At 70.9% G+C, this 15,698-nt stretch overlaps 3 protein-coding genes across 5 annotated transcripts; all 3 read left to right on the top strand.

Moving 5' to 3' along the window:
* The first annotated feature begins 1,068 nt into the window (after positions 1 to 1,068).
* On the top strand, positions 1,069 to 6,668 carry SLC5A6 (solute carrier family 5 member 6). 2 transcript variants are annotated; one of them, XM_066547695.1, is made up of 15 exons: positions 1,069 to 1,424; positions 2,242 to 2,307; positions 2,384 to 2,435; positions 2,512 to 2,579; positions 2,660 to 2,814; positions 3,434 to 3,574; positions 3,655 to 3,784; positions 3,851 to 3,939; positions 4,031 to 4,143; positions 4,236 to 4,303; positions 4,428 to 4,514; positions 4,605 to 4,792; positions 5,426 to 5,529; positions 5,595 to 5,716; positions 6,228 to 6,668. In XM_066547695.1, exons 1-15 carry the CDS (start codon positions 1,095 to 1,097, stop codon positions 6,375 to 6,377), a joined length of 1,863 nt encoding a protein of 620 aa, XP_066403792.1. In that variant the 5' UTR covers positions 1,069 to 1,094; the 3' UTR covers positions 6,378 to 6,668. The 2 variants fall into 2 exon arrangements, with proteins under 2 accessions (XP_066403792.1, XP_066403793.1); XM_066547696.1 differs by lacking the exon at positions 3,434 to 3,574.
* Positions 6,669 to 7,685: 1,017 nt separating this feature from the next.
* On the top strand, positions 7,686 to 12,925 carry PREB (prolactin regulatory element binding). Of its 2 annotated transcripts, none has more exons than XM_066545975.1 (9): positions 7,686 to 7,831; positions 8,447 to 8,639; positions 10,208 to 10,422; positions 10,947 to 11,027; positions 11,099 to 11,226; positions 11,937 to 12,110; positions 12,178 to 12,250; positions 12,318 to 12,477; positions 12,565 to 12,925. In XM_066545975.1, exons 1-9 carry the CDS (start codon positions 7,697 to 7,699, stop codon positions 12,657 to 12,659), a joined length of 1,254 nt encoding a protein of 417 aa, XP_066402072.1. In that variant the 5' UTR covers positions 7,686 to 7,696; the 3' UTR covers positions 12,660 to 12,925. The 2 variants fall into 2 exon arrangements, with proteins under 2 accessions (XP_066402072.1, XP_066402073.1); XM_066545976.1 differs by having other exon boundaries at positions 11,102 to 11,226.
* Positions 12,926 to 13,633: 708 nt separating this feature from the next.
* Positions 13,634 to 15,589, top strand: CGREF1 (cell growth regulator with EF-hand domain 1). The gene is made up of 6 exons (XM_066546170.1): positions 13,634 to 13,725; positions 14,543 to 14,614; positions 14,745 to 14,815; positions 14,898 to 15,019; positions 15,098 to 15,331; positions 15,407 to 15,589. The coding sequence occupies exons 1-6, from the start codon at positions 13,634 to 13,636 to the stop codon at positions 15,587 to 15,589; spliced, it is 774 nt and encodes a 257-aa protein (XP_066402267.1).
* The last annotated feature ends 109 nt before the right edge of the window (positions 15,590 to 15,698 follow it).

Raw genomic sequence — 15,698 nt, forward strand, 5'->3', positions numbered from 1 at the left:
GGCTCAGCCTAATCCCAGCAAGCATTCCCAGGCAAGCATTCCTCCAGGGATCACCGTGGCACCACGGTGGGCACCGTGCCACTCCCTGGCTGCTGCCCCCGCTCCAGACTTGTCCTCCCTGTGCTCCTAAGGCTGCCCTGCTGGGACAGAGGGTCCCCACAGCCTGCACCCCCTCCCAGGCCAGAACGGGGGGTACCCACAGCCCTGTGGCACCTGCTGCTCCCAGGTGCCTGCTGCCACAGCCCTCTGGGTGTCCTCTGGGTGTCCTCTGGGTGTGGGGGCAGGCAGGGACAGCAGTGTACCCAGCTGTCCCCTCCTGTTCCTCGGGAGCCAGGCCGGGGGCAGAGCACGGGGGGCTCTGGGGGATGGATGCCTGTCAGCAGGGTCAGGGTGGACTCTCAGGTGTGTGCCCCCCTGGCTGCTGCCCCGAGGCTGCCAGCTGCCCCCTGTCCGTGCCTCTGCGCCGGGGCAGCTCTGGCAGGGCGCTGCTGGAGTGGTTGGGCCGGGTTGCCTTTGCTGCCGGTGGGACCGGTGCTGCCGGGTTTGGTGCAGGGCTGGGGTGGTTGGGCCGGGCTGGGTTTGGCTCGGTGGGAGCGGCACTGCGGGCTCCAGGCTGCTCAGCTCCGGGGGTGGTCGTGTTGGCTTTGGCTCGGCTGGGACCGGGGCTGTCCCGCACCGGAGGCGGCTGTGTTGAGCTTGGCCCGTTCCGCCGGGACTGGCGGTGCCGGTGCTGCGGGGGGCCCGGGTGGGACTGTTTTTGCAGCCATTGTCTCGGGGCTCTTTGAAGACTCTCCAGTTTCCTTCAGCGGGGCAGGTGGGGTGGCCCGGGGGGGACAAGCCCGGCCCAGAGGGAGGAGGAGGAGGAGGAGGAGGAGGAGGAGGGACGGGCGTTTTGCCCCGCTCTGGCTCCCTGGGGCTCAGCAGAGCGAGCGAAGGTCCCCGCAGCACTGACACGTCGCTCCCGCAGCTGGCAGGGCCGGGCCGGTGCCGCTCGGGACGCGCTGCGGGCTCCGGTGCGCCCATGAGGCCGGCGGGACAGCGGCGGGACAGCGGCGGGGCGGCGGCGGCGGGGGCGCAGCGGGGACACGCTCGGCATGGAGTTCACGGCCATCGACTACAGCATCTTCGCGCTGCTCCTCGTGCTCTCCTCCGCCATCGGGCTCTTCTACGCGCTGAGCGGCGACCGGCAGCGCACGGTGCAGGAGTTCCTGCTGGCCAACCGTGACATGGGCTGCCTGCCCGTGGCCCTGTCCCTGCTCGCCTCCTTCCAGTCGGCCGTGGCCATCCTGGGCGTGCCCGCAGAGATCTTTCGCTTCGGCACCGAGTACTGGTTCCTGGGCTGCTCCTACTTCCTGGGGCTGCTCATCCCCGCGCACATCTTCATCCCCGTCTTCTACCGCCTGCGCATCACCAGCACCTACGAGGTGGGCAGGGACACGGGGGGGACACAGGGAGGGCACAGGGGACATGGGGAGGGCACAGGGGGGACACAGGGAGGGCAGGGGGCTGCTCATCCCCGCGCACATCTTCATCCCCGTCTTCTAGCAGAGGGGACACAGGAGGGCACAGAGGCCGGGGGGGACATGGGGAGGCAGAGGGGACACAGGAGGGCACAGGGGACACGGGAGAGCACAGGGGACACGGGGAGGGCACAGGGGACATGGGGAGGGAACAGGGGGCAGTGGGGAAGCAGAGGGGACGCAGGAGGGCAGAGGGGACACAGGGAAGGCAGAGGGGACAAAGGGAGAGCAGAGGGACACAGGGAGGGCAGGGGGGACACAGGAGGGCAGAGGGGACATGGAGAAGGCAGGAGGGACATGGGAGGGCACAGGGGACAGGGGAGGGCAGGGGGGACACAGGGGAAGGCGCAGGGGACATGGGGAGGGCACAGGGGACGTGGGGAGAGCACAGGGGACGTGGGGAGGGCACAGGGGACGTGGGGAGGGCACAGGGGCCAGGAGGGACATGGGAGGGCAAGGGGGACAGGGGAGGACAGGGGGGACACAGGGGAAGGCACAGGGGCCATGGCGAAGGGAGGGGAACACGGGAGGGCACAGGGGAATGGGGAAGGCAGGGGGGACATGGGGAGGGCAGAGGGGCCATGGGGAGGGCACAGGGGCCAGGAGGGACACGGGAGGGCAGGGGGGACACAGGGAGGAGGGCAGGGGACACAGGGAGGGCAGGGGCTGCGGGGAGCACAGAGCAGCCTGCAGTCGGGTGCCCTGACCTCTCTCCTGGCAGTACCTGGAGCTGCGCTTCAACAAGACCGTGCGGGTGTTTGGCACCATCACCTTCATCTTCCAGATGGTGAGCGGGGCCGGGGCCGTGGGGCTGCCGCGTTCGGGGGCTGGGCGTGGCTCAGCACTGCTCTCCCTCCCCGCAGGTCATCTACATGGGGGTGGTGCTCTACGCTCCTGCCCTGGCCCTCAACGCAGGTACGAAGGGGGCAGGTGTGGGGCCGGGCTGGGGGCCGCTGCCCCTCACCCCAGTAATGTCCTCTGCCCCCTCCAGTGACGGGCTTTGACCTCTGGAGCGCGGTGCTGACCATGGGGCTGGTCTGCACCCTCTACACTACCCTGGTGAGTCCCTGGTGCCCTGTGCCCTGCCGTGCCAGGTGAGTGCTGTCACCCCGTGCTGACGGCTCCTGTGTCCCCACCAGGGTGGCCTGAAGGCCGTCATCTGGACAGATGTGTTCCAGACGCTGGTGATGCTGGCGGGGCAGGTGGCCGTCATCGTGGTGGGCGCCTGGCGGGTGGGGGGCATGGCCCGAGTGTGGCGCGTGGCCGAGCAGCAGGGCAAGATCGCCGGCATCGAGTGAGCCATGCCCTGGGACCCCTGTGCTGGTCTGGGACACCTGGGGCAGCCTGGGCGGGGGGAGAGGGACCCTGGCTCCTAGGGCCCCCTGTGCTGCCGTGGGGACACCTGGGGCAGCTGGGCGGGGGGAGAGGGACCCCCTGTGCTGCCATAGGGACACCTGGGGCAGCTGGGCGGGGGGAGAGGGACCCCCTGTGCTGCCATAGGGACACCTGGGGCAGCTGGGCTGGGGGAGAGGGACCCCCTGTGCTGCCATAGGGACACCTGGGGCAGCTGGGCTGGGGGAGAGGGACCCCCTGTGCTGCCATAGGGACACCTGGGGCAGCTGGGCGGGGGGAGAGGGACCCCCTGTGCTGCCATAGGGACACCTGAGGTAGCTGGGCGGGGGGACAGGGACCCCCTGTGCTGCCATAGGGACACCTGAGGTAGCTGGGCGGGGGGACAGGGACCCCCTGTGCTGGTCTGGGGACACCTGGGACAGCTGGGCTGGGGGAATAGGACCCTGCAGTGGTGGTGTGGCCCACCCCTGTCACTGTCACTCCCTTTCCCGTGGGTTATGGGGTGGCAGTGAGGACCCTCAGCATGACCCTCAGCATGACCCCCCCGGTGCTCCTCACAGCCTGGACCCCAGCCCCCTGGAGCGCCACACCTTCTGGTCGCTGTCTGTGGGCGGGATCTTCATGATGCTGTCGCTGTACGGGGTGAACCAGGCGCAGGTGCAGCGCTACCTGTGCGCCCGCAGCGAGCGCGAGGCCAAGCTGTGAGTGGGGCTGGGCTGGGCTCCCACAGCCGGGGTGGGGCCCTGCCAGTGCCCTGTCTGACAGCCCCGCGGCCCCGCAGCTCCTGCTACGCCGTGTTCCCCTGCCAGCAGATCGTGCTGTGCCTCAGCTGCCTCACCGGCCTCGTCATGTTCGTGTACGACCTGGAGCATCCGCTGGCACCCGGCCAGCGCCCTGCCTCCTATGACCAGGTGGGTTGAGAGCCCCTCGTGTGTCCCCCCCTCTGCCCCGAGCCCTGCACTGACCTCCTGCCGCAGCTGGTGCTGTTCTTCGTGATGGACGTGCTGCGGGACCTGCCGGGGCTGCCCGGGCTCTTTGTCGCCTGCCTCTTCAGCGGCGCCCTCAGGTGAGTGCCGGCCCTGGGCCGGGGGCCCGGCTGTGCTCAGCTGTGCTCAGGGGTCCCGGCCGAGCCCCCTCCTGCCCCCTCTCCTCCCCAGCACCATCTCCTCTGCCTTCAACTCGCTGGCCACCGTGACCATGGAGGACCTGGTGCGGCCGCACCTCCCCGGGCTCTCGGAGTCGCGGGCCACGCTGCTCTCCAAGCTGCTGGGTGAGTGATGGGGGGTGCCCGGGGGGCAGCCGCGGGGCTGGCGTGCTGGGGGGGTCCCCAGCACTGCCCTGACACCCCCCTCTCCTCCCCAGCTCTCGGCTACGGGCTGCTCTGCCTGGGGATGGCGTACGTGTCCTCCATGCTGGGACCCGTGCTGCAGGTAGGCACGGGCTGTGGCACTCCAGAAGGGGTGAGGGACCCCGGCCCTGGCACCCCAGAGGGGGTGAGGGACCCCCAGGGTTGCCCAGGGCACGGGGCTGGTGCTGAAGGCCGTGTCCCCGCAGGCAGCCATCAGCATCTTCGGCATGGTGGGGGGCCCGCTCCTGGGGCTCTTCTGCCTCGGCATGTTCTTCCCCTGCGCCAACCCCACCGTGAGTGTCCCCACCTGGCCGGCGTCCCCAGCCCCGTGTGGCTGCGTGGGGAGCTCTGTGGGGCCAGTGCCATGTTTGTCCCTGTCACAGGGAGCCGTGGTGGGGCTGCTGGCCGGGCTGGCCATGGCCTTCTGGGTGGGCATTGGCAGCTTCCTGCAGAGCACACCGGGGGCCAAGGGGGTGCCCCCGGCCAACAGCACAGCACTCCCCACCGTGGGCAACCTCAGCACTGTCCTGGCCACCACGCTGCTGCCCCCCACCTCAGCACCGCCCCCGAGGTGAGTGCTGGGTATGCTGGCAGTGCCGGGTGGGTGTGCAGGATGGGTCTGCAGGGTCTCAGGTGGGTGTGCAGGGTGGGTGTGCAGGGTCTCAGGTGGGTGTGTAGGATGTGTGCAGGGTATGGGGTGGGTGTGCAGGGTGGGTGTGTAGGGTCTCAGGTGGGTGTGTAGGATGTGTGCAGGGTCTCAGGTGGGTGTGCAGGGTGTGCAGGATATGGGGTGGGCATTCAGGGCGGGTGTGCAGGGTGGGTGTGCAGGGTGTGCAGTGGGTGTGCCGGTTCTCAGGTGGGTGTGCAGGGTGTGCAGGGTATGGGGTGGGTGTGCAGGGTGGGTGTGCAGGGTCTCGGGTGGCTGTGCAGGGTCTCAGGTGGGTGTGCAGGGTCTCAGGTGGGTGTGTAGGATGTGTGCAGGATCTCAGGTGGGTGTGCAGGGTCTCAGGTGGGTGTGCAGAGCGGGTGTGCAGGGTCTCGGGTGGGTGTGCAGGGTCTCGGGTGGGTGTGCAGGGTCTCAGGTGGGTGTGTAGGATGTGTGCAGGGTCTCAGGTGGATGTGCAGGGTCTCAGGTGGGTGTGTAGGATGTGTGCAGGGTCTCAGGTGGCTGCTCCACCCCTCCTGCTCACACCCTGTCCCCCAGCCCCACGGGGCTGCAGCGTTTCTACAGCCTGTCCTACATGTGGTACAGTGCCCACAACTCCACCACCGTCATCCTGGTGGGGCTGCTGGTCAGCCTGCTCACGGGTGAGTGCGGGCTGCGGGGGGGCTGCCGTGCTGCCCCCACCCCGCTCACGGCCCTGCGCCCCCAGGCCCCACGCCGGCCGCAGCCCTGGACCCCCGCACCATCTCCCCCGTGCTGCCCTGGCTGCTCTGCTGCCTGCCCCCCAAAATCCGCCACTGGCTCTGCTGCGGGGGAGCAGGCCCTGCCCAGGTGAGGGACAGGACCCCCCCACAACACCCCGGGGGAAGGGGGGACATGGGGGCACCCCCGTGCCCCTGCTGCCTCCCCTGTGCCCCCCCTGTGTACCCCCTGCCCCGCCTGCCCCTCCTGTGCCTCCCCTGGCCCTCCTGCCCCTGCTGCCCCCCCACTGCCCCCCTGCCCCTGCCCCCTCCCCTGTGCCCCCCTGCCCCTGCTGCCCCCCCAATGCCCCCCCTGCCCCTGCCCCCTCCCCTGTGCCCCCCTGCCCCTGCTGCCCCCCCTGTGCCCCCCCTGCCCCTCCTGTGCCCCCTGCCCCTGCCCCCTCCCCTGTGCCCCCCTGCCCCTGCCCCCTCCCCTGTGCCCCCCTGCCCCTGCTGCCCCCCCAGTGCCCCCCCTGCCCCTGCTGTGCCCCCTGTCCCTGCCCCCTCCCCTGTGCCCCCCCCCGTGTCCCTCCTGCCCCCCTTGCCCCTGCTGCCCCCCCTGCCCCTTCTGCCTCCCCTGTGTCCCCCCTGTGTCCCCACAGGCCCCCGGCCATGGAAACATCTCGGAGAAGAGCCACGGGGTGCCCAACGGGGTGTCCCCCCCCGGCCCCGAGCTGCAAGGGGACGAGGGACAGGGCTACGTGCGCAGCGCCGCCGGGCCCCTCTACGCCGTGCAGGAAACCTCCTTCTGACGGCCCAGCACGGGGGTCCCGGGCACCCCCTGCTCGGGAACCCGCCGGGGCACCCTCACAGAGCCGAGGAACGGCCCGAGGCTGCTGGGCTGCCCCGCCCGGGGCTCTGGGACCACGGCCGGGGGGGGTCGGAGCGGTGCCCCCCGCCCTGTCCAGGCCGGGACCTTGTGCGGTACCCCCGGCCCAGCCACGTGCCTTACACACCGCTCCGGGGCCGGGGCTGTCTCCCCACGACCCCTGTCACCTGTCTTTGTGTTCGGTGTTCCCCAATAAATGCTTCTGGGGCAAAGACGCTGCAGGGTCCCAAGGAACAGCCCGCTCCCTGCTGCTCCCCAGGACCCCCACGGGACCCCGTCACCCCAGGCAGTGAGGGGGTGTCTCCACTGTCCTCCAGGAGCCCACAGGGTACCCGGGACTGCCGTGTCCCCAAACACGGCGCTGTTCCCACCGTGCCCCACAGGTGCCCCATTTTTGCAGTCACTGGGGTCCCCATGGAGCCACAGCACTGCTGTCTGCCCAGGTTTTGGGGGTCCCACTGCTCCCCAGGAGCTGCCATTTCCCCCGGCACCGGGCTGTCCCCGCTGTCCCACATGGGGCCGTGTCCCCCCAGGATCTCCCGGTCCTTGTCCCCCCAGCACCGGGCTGTCCCCCCGGGATCTCCCGGTCTGTCCCCCCCAGCACCGGGCTGTCCCCGTGTCCCTGCTATCTCCCCGGGATCCCCCGGTCCGTGTCTCCCCTCCCCGCCCAGCACCGGGCTGCCCCCGCCGTCCCCCGGGGATCTCCCGGTCTGTCCCCCCCAGCACCGGACTGTCCCCGTGTCCCCGCTGTCCCCCCGGTCCGTGTCTCCCCGCCCAGCACCGGGCTGTCCCCGCTGTCCCCCCGATCCGTGTCTCCCCGCCCAGCACCGGGCTGTCCCCGCTGTCCCCCCGATCCGTGTCTCCCCGCCCAGCACGGGGCTGTCCCCGCTGTCCCCCCGATCCGTGTCTCCCCGCCCAGCACCGGGCTGTCCCCGCTGTCCCCCCGGTCCGTGTCCCCCCCAGCACCGGGCTGTCCCCGCTGTCCCCCCGATCCGTGTCCCCCCAGCACCGGGCTGTCCCCGTGTTCCCGCTGTCCCCCCGGGATCCCCCGGTCTGTGCCACCCAGCACCGGGCTGTTCCCGCTGTCCCCCCGGGATCCCCCGGTCTGTGCCACCCAGCACCGGGCTGTCCCCGCTGTCCACGCCCCGAGTGACCTCGTGGCCACGCCCCCCGTCCCGTTAGCCACACCCCCGGCGGGTACCGGTGCGTGACGTCACGGCGCTCTGACGCCACGTCCGTGCCATGGCGCCCCGGCGTCCCGCCGAGCTGTACCGGGCGCCGTTCCCGCTCTACACCGTGCGCCTGCACCCGCGGCGGCCGCTCGCCATCACCGCCGGCGGCGGCGGCGCCGCCAAGACCGGCATCCGCAATGGCGTGGTGCGGGGAGCGGGACCGGGCTGGGGGGACGGGGCGCGGGGCCCTGAGGGGTCGGAGGGGCCCGGGTGTGCCGGGGGATCTGACCCGGCGGGGCCTGGGAGGTGCGGGCTGCGGGGTCTGGAGGGGCTCGGGGGCCGCTCTGACACGGCAGGGCCTGGAGGGTTCGGGCTCTGCGGGGTGCGGTGCGGAGGGGCCCGGGTGCGTGGGGGGATCTGACACAGCGGGGCCTGAGGGATTTGCGGTGTGCGGGGTGTGCGGGGCGGAGAGGCCCGGGTGTGCCGGGGGCGGGTCTGACATGGGGGCTTTTGAGGGGTTCGGGTGTGCGGTGCGGAGAGGCTCGGGTGTGCCGGGGGCGGGTCTGACATGGGGGCTTTTGAGGGGTTCGGGTGTGCGGTGCGGAGAGGCTCGGGTGTGCCGGGGGCAGGTCTGACACGGCGGGGCCTGCGGGGTTCGGGTGTGCGGTGCGGAGAGGCTCGGGTGTGCCGGGGGCGGGTCTGACACGGCGGGGCCTGCGGGGTTCGCGGTCTGCCGCTGTACGGTGCAGCGGCGCAGGTGTCCCGGGGAGCCCCCGCGGCCGGGCCGTGACCGCGCCTGCCGCCGCCTCCCGCCCCGCAGCACTTCCTGCAGCTGGAGCAGATCGGCGGGCAGCTCAGCGCCTCGCTGCTGCACTGCCACGACACCGAAACCCGCGCCACCATGACCATGGCGCTGGCCGGGGACGTCATTGCCGCCGGGCAGGACAACAGCTGCCACATCCTGCGCTTCAGCCTGCAGGAGCCCGAGGCTCCGGGCGCGGCCGGGAAGGACGGTGAGACACTGCTTTGTGTGAGGCACTTGTGCCGGGGCTGTGCTGTGCCTTGGGGATGGCCCTGAATTCCCCTCCTGCCTGCCCTGGATGCCGTGGGGAGGGATGAAGGGCGTTGTGGAGATAAGGCATTCTGTGAACAACCTCGTGCCCACCCTGGATCTCCCCTGTGCCGGCCCTGAATCCCCTCCCCTTGCCTGCCTTGGGTGCCGTGGTGCAGGATGTGGAGTCTGTGGGGTGGCTTGGGGATGGGGCACTGCCTTGAACCCTTGCCTGCCTGTTCTGAACCTTCTTTTCTGTGCTTGCTCTGGGTACCATGGTGAGCTTTGGGGATGGGACACTGCCCTGGGGCTCCCTTGTGCCCCCCCATCCCTGGATGCTCTGACCAGAGTATGGGGGGCTGTGGGGTGCTTTAGGGCTGGGGTACAGCTGTGGACCTCCCATGCCCACCCTGGATCTTCCCTGTGCCTGCCCTAGGTGCTGGAGGGCAGGGAGTGGAGGGGAACTCGGGGTCTGTGGGGTTGCTTGGGGATGGGCATTGCCCTGAACCCCTCCATCACTGTCATGGACCTGCCCCCTGTGCCTGCCCAGGGTGCCATGTGGAGATTTGGGGTTTGCATGTTGCCCTGGACCCCCCAAGTGCCTGCCTGGGGTGCCATGGGGCTGTGGGGCAGGCTGTGGGGTGCCGTGGGGGTATGGGGCACGCCATGGGGAGCTGTGGGGGTATGGGGCACACCATGGGGAGCCGTGAGGCTGTGGGGCAGGGAGTGGGGAGCCGTGGGGCAGTGGGGCAGGGAATGGGGAGCCGTGGGTGCTGCAGGGCAGAGTGTGGGGAGCCGTGGGGGCTGTGGGGCAGGGAATGGGGAACCGTGGGGCAGAGAATGGAGAGCCGTGGGGCTGTGGGGCAGGGAGTGGGGAGCCGTGGGGCAGAGAATGGAGAGCCGTGGGGCTGTGGGGCAGGGAGTGGGGAGCCGTGGGGCTGTGGGGCAGGCTGTGGGGAGCCGTGGGGCTGTGGGGCAGAGAATGGGGAGCTGTGGGGAGCCGTGGGGCTGTGGGGCAGAGAATGGAGAGCTGTGGGGAGCCGTGGAGCTGTGGGGCAGAGAATGGGGAGCCGTGGGGCAGGGAATGGGGAGCCGTGGGGCAGGGAATGGGGAGCCGTGGGGCAGGGAATGGAGAGCCGTGGGGCAGAGAATGGAGAGCCGTGGGGCAGAGAATGGAGAGCTGTGGGGCAGAGAATGGAGAGCCGTGGGGCTGTGGGGCAGGGAATGGAGAGCCGTGGGGCCGTGGGGCAGAGAATGGGGAGCTGTGGGGCTGTGGGGCAGAGAATGGGGAGCTGTGGGGCCGTGGGGCAGAGAATGGGGAGCCGTGGGGCAGGGAATGGGGAGCCGTGGGGCTGTGGGGCAGGGAATGGGGAGCCGTGGGGCAGGGAATGGGGAGCCGTGGGGCAGAGAATGGGGAGCCGTGGGGCTGTGGGGCAGGGAATGGGGAGCCGTGGGGCAGGGAATGGAGAGCCGTGGGGCTGCAGGGCGCCCTGGGGAGGGGCAGCCCGGTGCCAGCCGCTTCCCCCACAGGCAGCGGGGACAAGGGCCCGCGGCGGCGGCGGGGAGGCAGCGGCGGCGGGGCCCAGGGCGGCGCGCAGGGCCGGGCCCGCGAGGTGAGGGTGGAGAGCCTGCAGCGGGTGCGCACCGACTTCAGCCCCGACGCCCTGCAGAAGGCCGTGCGCTTCAGCGCCGACGGAGCCCTGCTCGCCACCGGCGGCGCCGACGGCTTCCTGCGCCTCTGGGAGGTGGGCACGGCCCGCCGGGACACGGGATGGGCAGCAGGGCTGAGGACATGGGAGGGCGGAGGGGAGCCTGGTGAGCCAGGGTGGGCATGGGGATCTGGGTGGATGTGGGCATAGTGGGTTTGAAGGGCAGGCATGGGGAGCCGGGGTGGGCACAGGGAGCTGGGGGGACGTGGGGGAATGGATGTGGGCATAGTGGGTTTGAAGGGCAGGCATGGGGAGCCGGGGTGGGCACAGGGAGCTGAGGGGACATAGGAAGGTGGGGGGATGTGGGGGAATGGATGTGGGCACAGTGGGTTGGAGGGCAGGCATGGGGGAGCCGGGGTGGGCATAGGGACCAGGCTGGGCAGAGGGAGCTGGACCCAGAGGAGCAGTGGCTGCTGTTGCCACGCTGATGGCAGCAGGCCTTGGGCAGGGATAGCTGGATTGGCAGCACCTGTGGTCACCTAACACTGCTCCCCACACCTGCCTGGTACCACGGCAGGGCCTGGCCCTGCCCAGCACCCACAGCAGCTCTGCCTCTGCAGTTCCCCAGCATGAAGAAGACGCTGGAGTTCAGAGCCCACGATGGGGAAATTGAGGACATCGCACTGGGCCCTGACAACAAGGTGGGTGTCAGGGACTCCCTGGTTCCCTGGCCCTGCAGGAGAGGGGCCTCAGACCCCTGTGCTGTGTGCAGCAGGTGGTGACAGCCGGGAGGGACTTCCAGTGCTGCGTGTGGCAGCAGGACCAGCTGGTGACAGGGCTGCGCTGGCACGAGAACCTGCCTGGCATCCCCGACAAGGCCTATCGCTACCAGGCCTGCCGGTGAGGGCTGGGGATGGGGCTGGGCAGCTCAGAGAGAGCTGGGGGCAGAGCAGAGGGCTGGGACTGAGCACTGGGACTGGGCAGGGGGACAGGGCCAGGGGCATGGGGATGGGGATGGGGATGGGGATGGGGCAGGGCAGCTCAGATAGAGCCAGGGGCAGATCAGAGGGCTGGGGCACTGGAATGGGGACAGGGCAGGGGCACTGGGGCTGGGGACAGGGCTGGGGATGGGGCTGGATAGCTGCAGATAGAGCTGGGGCAGCTCAGAGGGCTGGGGTTGGGCACTGGGACTGGGCAGCGGGACAGGGAGGGGTGTTGGGGCTGGGGATGGCGCTGGGCAGGGGGATAGGGCCAGGGGCATGGGGCAGGGCAGCTCAGATAGAGCCAGGGGCAGATCAGAGGGAAGGGGCACTGGGGCTGGGCAGGGGCCTGGGGCTAGGCTGTGGGCCTGGGGCATGGTCACAGGGGCTGGGTCATGGGGCAGGGGTGGGGAGGGGCCATGGGGCTGTGAATGGGCCACCCCTGCCTGCTGCCCTGCCCTGTCACTGTTGCTGCTGGGTCTGTGGGAAGGGGCCCCCTGGGCTCGGCTGGCAGCTGTACAGGGAGGGGGCTGGGGCCACGTTTGGACTGGGACAGTGGTGGTGGTGGTGAGGTGTGGGGCTGCACCCCCCGTGCCCCACATTCCCCCCGTGCCCCTCTGCCTGTGGCAGGTTTGGGGCCGTGGAGGGCAGTGCCGGGGCTCTGCGGCTCTACACGGTGCAGGTGCCCCACAAGCGGGAGCGCCGCCCCCCGCCCTGCTACCTGACCAAGTGGGATGGAAAGAGCTTCCTGCCGCTGCTGACGCGGCCCTGCGGCTCCGAGGTGGTCTCCTGCCTCTCCATCAGGTAGCCCAGGGCCAGTGGGTAGGGGTGGGGGCCGTGGCAGCCCCTGCTCACTGCCGTGCCCCCACAGTGACTCGGGCACGTTCCTGGGGCTGGGCACAGTGACGGGCTCCGTGGCCATCCACATTGCCTTCTCGCTGCAGGTGAGTGGGGCAGGGCTGGGGGCAGCCCCCCGGCCCCCCCAGCCCCTCACCTCCCGTGTGCCCCCAGAGGCTGTACTACGTGAAGGAGGCCCACGGCATCGTGGTGACAGACGTGGCCTTTGTCCCTGAGAGCCGGCCCGGGCGGGAGCTGCTCGGGGGCCACGAGGCCGCCCTGCTCAGCGTGGCCGTGGACAGTCGCTGCAAGCTGCACCTGCTGCCCTCCCGCCGTACGTCGGGGCTGCCCAGGGGCTCCTCTGCTCCTCCCGTGCAGGGGCCTGTGCTGCAGCCGGCTCTGACCCCTCCCTGTCCCACAGGCTCCCTCCCTGTCTGGCTGCTGCTGCTGCTCTGTGCCGGGCTCATCGTGGCCACCATCCTGCTGCTGCAGCTCGCCTTCCCGGGCTTCCTGTAGCCCCCTGGCCCCCGGAGGGACCCCCCAGCCTCCCCCCACCCCACACAGACTGTGAAGGACACGAGGGACCAGCCCTGGCCCCGCTGTCCCCGCTGGCGCTCGGGGAGCAGACGCGGGTCCAGGGAGACACGCAGGGCGCCGTCCCTGTGGGACCGTGCTGGCAGCAGAGCAGGGCTGGCCCGGGACAGGGCCATCTCCTAGCCCGGGAGAGGAGGGTCCTGCTGGCCCCTGCCCTGCTGCTGCCATTAAACTGGAGCATGAAGGCAGTGCTGTCCGCGTGTGCTGGGGGAGCGCGCCTGGGGCTGAGGGCATCGTGCTGCGGGCGGGCTGTGCCCCCGGGGCCGGTGTGGCACGGGGGCTGGCTGCCCGGGGCCCCGGCTCCGGGACGGGTGTGCCCCCGGTGTGGCACCGGGGCCCCGGGGCCGTGTGTACCGGCACGGCCCGACCCGGTGCTGCTGCAGGGCCCGGGGCTCGGTGCCGCTGGGCTGGCCCGGCTCTGCCCGGGACCGTGGGGGTCTTGGGGGGGTCTCACCCACCGGCGTGGCCCCGTCCCTGCTGTGACCACCGATTCCGGGCCCGTTTGGAGGGGCCGGGTCCCGGTTCCCCCGGCCCTGCCCCGGGGCACCTGCGTGCGGCTGAATCCCGGCTCCCCGCGGGAAGGGCCGGGCCGGGCGGGGCCGCTCCCGGCCGCGGTGGCAGGGCCGGGACGTGTCGGCTACGTGGCCCCGGGGCGGGGCGGGTGGCACCGACACGCGAACGGAGCTGGGTGAGTGGGTACCGGGGGGCACCGGCGGTACCGGGCTGGGCGCGTGCGGGCTGAGTGCGGGCGCGTCCCCGCCGCCGTGCGGGAACCGGGGCAGCTCCCGGAGCAGCTCCCGCCCCTCTCCCAGCACCGGGCTCCCGCGGGCCCTCCCACCGAGCACCGGCAGGGCCGAGCCCGCTGTTCTCGTCCCGCCGCAGGCCGGGGTCGCGGGATGGGGAACGCGCCAGTGATGCTGCTGCTGCTGCTGCTCCTGGTGCTGCTGGGGCCAGCGGCATGGGCTGCCCCCAGGACGGGCACCAACAGGTACGGGGACGCAGCCAAGGGGAGGCAGAGCTGTGGGGGGGTACACAGCCAAGGGGAGGCAGAGCTGTGGGGGGACACAGCCAAGGGAAGGCAGAGCTGTGGGGCACAGGGGAAGGCAGAGCTGTGGGGGGACACAGCCAAGGGGAGGCAGAGCTGTGGGGGGACGCAGCCAAGGAAGGCAGAGCTGTGGGGGGACACAGCCAAGGAAGGCAGAGCTGTGGGGGGACACAGCCAAGGAAGGCAGAGCTGTGGGGGGACACAGCCAAGGGAAGGCAGAGCTGTGGGGCACAGGGGAAGGCAGAGCTGTGGGGGTACACAGCCAAGAGGAGGCAGAGCTGTGGGACACAGCCAAGGGAAGGCAGAGCTGTGGGGCACAGGGGAAGGCAGAGCTGTGGGGCACAGCCAAGGGAAGGCAGAGCTGTGGGGGGACACAGCCAAGGGGAGGCAGAGCTGTGGGGGGACACAGCCAAGAGGAGGCAGAGCTGTGGGGGTACACAGCCAAGGGAAGGCAGAGCTGTGGGGGTACACAGCCAAGGGAAGGCAGAGCTGTGGGGGGACACAGCCAAGGGGAGGCAGAGCTGTGGGGCACAGGGGAAGGTAGAGCTGTGGGGGGACACATGTAGTACAGGAAGGCAGAGCTGTGGTGTTTGTGTGGCTGCAGGGGCACAGGTGCAGGGGGAGTTCAAGGTGGCCATGGGAAGGGCAAGCACAGCGAGGGCTGGGACCCCTGGATCTGCAGGGGCCGTGGGTGGGGGGTGTCAGGCCGGGCTGGGCAGCCCCAGGGGCACAGGTAACCGAGCCCCTGTCTCCTGGCCAGGCCTGAGCCCCCCGTGGCCACAATCGTGGATCCCCATCCCAACCCGCTGAGCCCGGAGCCGCCTGCCCTGCTGTGAGTGCCTGCCCTGGGGACCCCCACCATGCCCAGGGCTGAGCGTGGGGCTGGGGGCACAGTGCTGGGGGGGCTGCACAGTGCCCAGCCTGCCCTGCAGTGCTTCCCAGCCCAGCCCTGCTCCCCCCAGGCTGCTGAGGAGCGCTGTGCAGAGCCTGGGGCCCCCGGAGCAGGACGTGCAGGCCATGACACGGGAGCAGGGTAAGGCCATGGGGGCGTGGTGGGGGCCTGAGGGGCTGCTGGGGCCAGGGACCCCGGCCCCACAGCCCCCCATGCCCCACAGCCCTGCTCTACCTCTTTGTGCTCCACGACCACGACCAGAGCAGGCGCCTGGACGGGCTGGAGCTGCTGCAGTTACTGGGCACGGTGCTGGCACAGGCTGGGGGGCAGCCAGAGCCTGACATGGTGGGTCCCACAGGGATGGCTCCTCACGCCCCCCTGAGCCCCTGGGCCGAGCCCTCGTCCTGATCCCCATCCCTGCAGGTGGCTGCACTGGTGGACCAGGCCCTGGCAAGGCAGGACCTGAATGGGGATGGGCTGCTGGACCCCTCCGAGCTGCTGGACCCCCCCGAGCTGCCCTTGCCTGGTCAGGACAAGGGTCCCCCAGGACAGCCCCCACTAGAGCAGCAGGCAGGGCTTGGGGCTGTGCCTGGTGGGGGCACAGAGATGCCAAGGCAGGACCTGGGGTTGAAAAGCCCAGAACAGGCAGCTCCTGAGGCTGGAGAGCCCCAGACTGGAGCCCCTGAGGATGGAGCCCCTGAGGATGGAGACCCCCAGGATGGAGCCCCTGAGGCTGGAGCCCCAAGCATGGAATCTCTTCAGGTGGAATCTCCCAATGCTGAGGCCTTGGAGGCAGAAGTTGTCCCTGGGGCCAAAGCCCCCAGTAGTGATGCCACAGAGGAAGAGGAAGCCCCTGAGGCTGAAGGCCCTGAGGAGCAGGCAGCCCCAGCCTGGAGGGACCATGGGGAGGGGTAGGGAGGGGGGCTGTGGGATGCAATGCCCCAACTGCTCCCTGCCCTGCTCCGGGCACAGAGGGACAGGGACGTGACCCTGGCCAGGCTGCTGGGGCCGTGTGGTCTCCTCT

The sequence above is a fragment of the Molothrus aeneus genome, chromosome 3, assembly GCF_037042795.1.
Source record: "Molothrus aeneus isolate 106 chromosome 3, BPBGC_Maene_1.0, whole genome shotgun sequence".
NCBI lineage: Eukaryota > Metazoa > Chordata > Aves > Passeriformes > Icteridae > Molothrus > Molothrus aeneus.